The sequence below is a fragment of the Sardina pilchardus genome, chromosome 12, assembly GCF_963854185.1.
Source record: "Sardina pilchardus chromosome 12, fSarPil1.1, whole genome shotgun sequence".
NCBI classification, from domain to species: domain Eukaryota; kingdom Metazoa; phylum Chordata; class Actinopteri; order Clupeiformes; family Clupeidae; genus Sardina; species Sardina pilchardus.
This window is the reverse complement of record NC_085005.1, coordinates 17,534,591-17,539,590: the sequence shown is the minus strand read 5'-3', so window position 1 is coordinate 17,539,590 and position 5,000 is coordinate 17,534,591. Positions and strand designations below refer to the sequence as shown.

The 5,000-nt window shown below is 41.0% G+C and overlaps 1 protein-coding gene across 1 annotated transcript in view; it reads left to right on the top strand.

The window, feature by feature from the left end:
- The window catches only part of LOC134097376 (uncharacterized), a 32,745-nt gene that overhangs the window by 16,981 nt on the left and 10,764 nt on the right, over nt 1–5,000 (top strand). Inside the window, exons 11-13 of the mRNA XM_062550261.1 lie at nt 964–999; nt 2,186–2,361; nt 2,607–2,733. Of these exons, the coding sequence (XP_062406245.1) occupies nt 964–999; nt 2,186–2,361; nt 2,607–2,733 (339 nt within the window). The remainder of the gene's footprint in view (nt 1–963; nt 1,000–2,185; nt 2,362–2,606; nt 2,734–5,000) is intronic.

The following is a 5,000-nucleotide window of genomic DNA, read 5'->3' as shown; positions in this document are numbered from 1 at the left end:
CACACCCACACCCACACCCACAGCCACACTCAAACTCACACTCACACTCACACTCACACTCACACTCACACTCACACTCACACTCACACACACACACACACACCCACACACACCCACACCCACACACACCCACACCCACATGGCCCCCACACACCCACATCAAAAGACATTTCAATCCCCAACTAATTAGATTTACAACTACAAAGCACCTTGTGCTAGTAGCCTACCGGCTTCTCATGTTCATGTTTCAAGGTGTGTCATTACATTAAGCATTTTCCTCCCACACATCAACCTGAGGCAAAAGTGACAAGGAAGTAAAGCAGAGAACATTGTTTGAACATGTGTTCATTAGACTATAAGTCTGACATGAGAAGGACTGATTTGGCAAACACAATTAATACAATTAATACAGAAAACAAGAAATACATGGCCAGGACCTAAAGACCCTGGGCCGGATCTTGACATTTACATTTGCTTAGGCATATGAATTAGCTAACTCACACACAGAAATTGCCAAAGGGCTAATGCTAATTCTGATGCTAATCTCTCACGCTTTCCCAAAGTCAAGCCCATTGTGTGAGTGTTTCAGTACATGGCTTATCTGTCAGCTTAGGCAATGAAATGAGCTATGCAAAATCAGAGCTTCCTAAAGGCTAGGGCAGGTCACTAATGTGGGTAGAGGTGTGTCTGTGTGTGTGTGTGTGTGTGTGTGTGTGTTGGGGGGTAGACAACCAATTTACAGCTAAGTTCAAAATGCATGTGTTTGCCCGATGACTTACTGTCATGTGATTCACATCTCGAAAAATTTAAATTCTCCATGAGGTAATAATAGAAATGTTCTGTAACATTGTTTTTCTGTCACTTATACTTACTTGTTATCTTATAATGTGTGGGTGCATGCAAGCAGACAGACCAAAGTACTGTTTTTCTGTGGTTTGATCTTGATGTGTGTTTCCATTGCAGGGTGGACTGAAGGTGGAGAACCCTACTGAAGCAAAGGTAAGGCACTTTACCTGGTTAAAATCTAGACCGCTGGTGCACTGCTTCTGTGTGTGTGTGTGTGTGTGTGTGTGTGTGTGTGTGTGTGTGTGTGTGTGTGTGTGTGTGTCTGTGTGTGTGTGTGTGTGTGTGTGTGTGGGTGTGTGTGGGTGTGTCTGTGTGTGTGTCTGTGTGTGTGTGTGTGTGTGTGTGTGTGTGTGTGTGTGTGTGTGTGTGTGTGTGTGTCTGTGTGTGTGTGTGTGTGTGTGTGTGTGTGTGTGTGTGTGTGTGTGTATTTGTATGTGTGTGAGAGAGAGAAAAAGAGAGAGAGAGGGATGGGGAGTTGGGGGGGGGGGCATGTACATGAGCCATGTTTATGGTTGAGTGGTTGGAAAAAGACAAGACAGCCCTGCCCCTCAAGGTATAGGAAGTTTTGGACTTGGACCTGGTGATCATATGATGCTTTTAAACACATGTAATCCTTGCTTTAACTGCCCACTGCCCAAGGTCATATGATCTGCTAATGGTGTGGTTTTGGCAGGCATGATGTTTTCATTTTGGTTCTTGGCTTCAGTTTAGTTTTTTTTGTAAGTATCACATGCAATTATCATGTGTGTACAGCACACTGTGTTCATCGGTCTATTTTTTGCATTGCTACGGGAAGAAATATAGTGTTGGCTTGAGGTTGACTGAAATGCTCTGGCAGCTCCTGTTATACTTGTTATAGACACCGTGGTATGGTGTGTACTGGGTCCTTCTTGTTGTCAGTAAGTTTTGAAACAAGCATTCTAGTTTTTCTGATGTACCGGTATATGTATTCCCTCATGGGTTCCTCTTTTGGTATTCCACATTTATTTATTTCTGACTTCCAAGTAGGCTATGTTTAGTTTAAGCTTTTTATTCTGGCATGAAATGTAAATATGCATTGGGATTCTAAGAAAAACTGCCTCTTTTGTAAGTCTTCTGAATAACATCATTGTTCTTGGATGGATGAAAGTACTGAAACATACTTTTCTTGTTACATTTCTCTAAAAGTAAGAATTTAACCTTAAATGCTTGGTGGTTTGGCAGCCACAGAACATGTGGTTTAGAAACTATTTACTCACTGAATAACACTGTGCTTCTGATAAGTTCTGATTGGTTTGTCCTCTTGCCTTGCTTGGCTCTGATTGGTGTAAATGACCTCTGGTCCCGCCTCCTCTGTTAGGCTCTGCTGTATGAGAGGGCGGGTCTGCAGGGGCCGTGTGTGGAGATACATGGAGACGTGCTCGATGTTAGCAAGGGACCGGAGCCCACACACACACCCCTGAACCCCCACGTACGCACACACACCAACTCCGACACACTCAAGACAGTGGGATCCATGAAGATTCTCAGTGGCCTGTAAGTATCATGTAATATGGGTCAGAACGTCTTTATAATGTACATTAATATGCATCTGAGCGTAACACCTAAAAGATCTTCATCAAACATCACACACACCCCATGGCTACAACATACTCTCTGCTGACAACAGAAACACAGCGCTTATTTTACAGTCAGCTTCATAGCAAAACATAGGGCTGCTAAAAGATTACAAACCTTGCTCATCAGCCTCTATTGACTACATTTCCCATCTCTTACGCCAGGTGGGTAGGCTATGAGGGGGTGGGCTTCGAGGGGCGGCAGTACGTCCTGGAGGAGGGAGAGTACCTGGACTGGCAGGACTGGGGCGGAGCCAGCGAGTGGCTACTTTCTCTACGGCCAGTACTAGTGGTGAGTCCTGTAGTATTTATTAGAATGTATTCCAGTGGTTCTCAAACTTTTCACAATGAGTACTGTACCACCTCAGAGAACAATTTACTCTCCAAGTACCACCTTTATGATGGCATTAAAATAAAATACTGTAGCCTAGCGTAGGCCAATTTAAATACATTTCACATTATACATAGCCTACTGTTTTGCATAGCTTTTATCTCCAAGAAAGATATAAACAATAAATTAACTTTAATTTAACGATTTTTCATACATATTTTATTTTTATATGATTTGAAGTGATTATTTTGTCTTCATTAAATAAAACATCTTGGAGACTCCCAAAGTACCACACAGAGAGTCCGCGTACCACCAGTGGTACCCATACCACAGTTTGAGAACCACTGCTCTGTTCATTCATTTAGTCATCTGTGTACAGCACTTTACATACTGTATTTGCATTAATTCATTTGGATATGATATACTTTCCACATTTACATCTACATTTATATTTTAGTTGATAAAGTCCAAAGTGACTTACAAAAACACTTGTTTGTGTACGCTGTGATTGTTTCAGATGCATGTTTGTATCAGAATCACAGAATCACACAATTAGTCCGTGAGCCAGGGCCTCAAATTATGGAAACCGTTTCCGAAAAGGTGGCAAAGGCTACCATACCTTTTCTGAAAGCCTGGGATCTCAGCTTTTCAATGATGTATGATGGCCATCTGACAAGAGTAGCTGTTTTGAGTTATGACACATAATGTAAACTAAGGTTAAAGAAATAATGTGTATAAATCAAGCAGAACACTGGAATATTTTATTTTGTTATGTTTGGTATCATTTTAAAGGGGAGACTCTGAGCTTTCATTTAAATCCTTTTGTGAACATTTTGGATAAGTACAGCCAACCCTGGAGCTCTTCAAACCTTTAATCACACACATTTCCCTACCATTTCCCTGCCATTTTTTGTCTTTTAATCCTGTGGCACCTGGGAGCATCAGAGAAACAAAATCCAAACACTGAAATACTGGCATGACCCTAAGGATTCAGGAAATGTATAATTTACCCATATTATCTGATTTGGAGGGGGTGATTTACAGTCTTGTATCAGAGATGGCGTTTTTTCAAAGACATAAACAGTAGTGTACTATTACCCTTGGCTAATTTGTTGATAAGTGGAGTTGAAAGTCTGAGGTAAATATATTTTAGATAATAATTATTGATACAGATCATTTTGAAAAAGTTGTTATTCAGCATTCTCAGCATTTTTAGATAGTTAAAAAGGTCATTAATACGTATCCACCACATATCATTTATATCAGGTCCCCACTTTCTTTGAATTTACATAAAAAAATGAATGCCTTGTTCTCAGGCAAGAAAATACACGTATACACAGGCTGTGATACTGTAAGTGCATTTGCAGGCCATGGTAAAGTGTCAGCCCTAAAACTTTTTCAGAAGAATGAAAACTTCTGTGAGACCTTTCAGAAGGTTGGGGCAGACTGGGCAATGACACCTGAGTTGTATGCAGCCTTAAAGGAGTTCACATGTCAAATGTACAGCTCCAATTCCAGAATCACCAACATCAATGAAATGAAGTATGCACTTTTTTTGTGCAAAGAAAGGCGTAGAATCCTGGCAGTTAACTCCATGCTCGGATTCTCTCAGGAAGCACGGTCTCAGAGCTAACTATCAAGGTGCTATCTGGAGAAGATGCCTCGAGAACAACCCTGAAGTTCCTTCCCCAGTTGAGCATGGGTGGTCTAGATTGGACCAAGATGGTGACTTACAGCTCTCCATAGACTGGTTCAATGTCTCCATTGGTCCCGAAGCAGTACTTGAGTTTCTGTCCTGCTCATGCAAGAGGGACTGTGTCACTCCTCATGTCAGTGTGTTGCACTGTATAACAACTTTTTCAAAATGATCTGTATCAATAATTATTATTTCAAATATATTTACCTCAGATTTTCAACTCGACATATCAACAAATTAACCTTAAGGGTAATAGTACACTACTGTTTATGTCTTTGAAAAAACGCCATGTCTGATATAAGACGGAAAATCATCCCCTCCAAATCAGATAATATGGGTAAATGATACATTTTCTGAATCCATAGGGTCATGCCAGTATTTCAGTGTTTGAATTTTGTTTCTCTGATGCTCCCAGGTGCCACAGGATTAAAAGACAAAAGATGGCAGGGAAATGGCAGGAAAATGTGTGTGATTAAAGGTTTGAAGAGCTCCAGGGTTGGCTGTACTTATCCAAAATGTTCACAAAAGGATT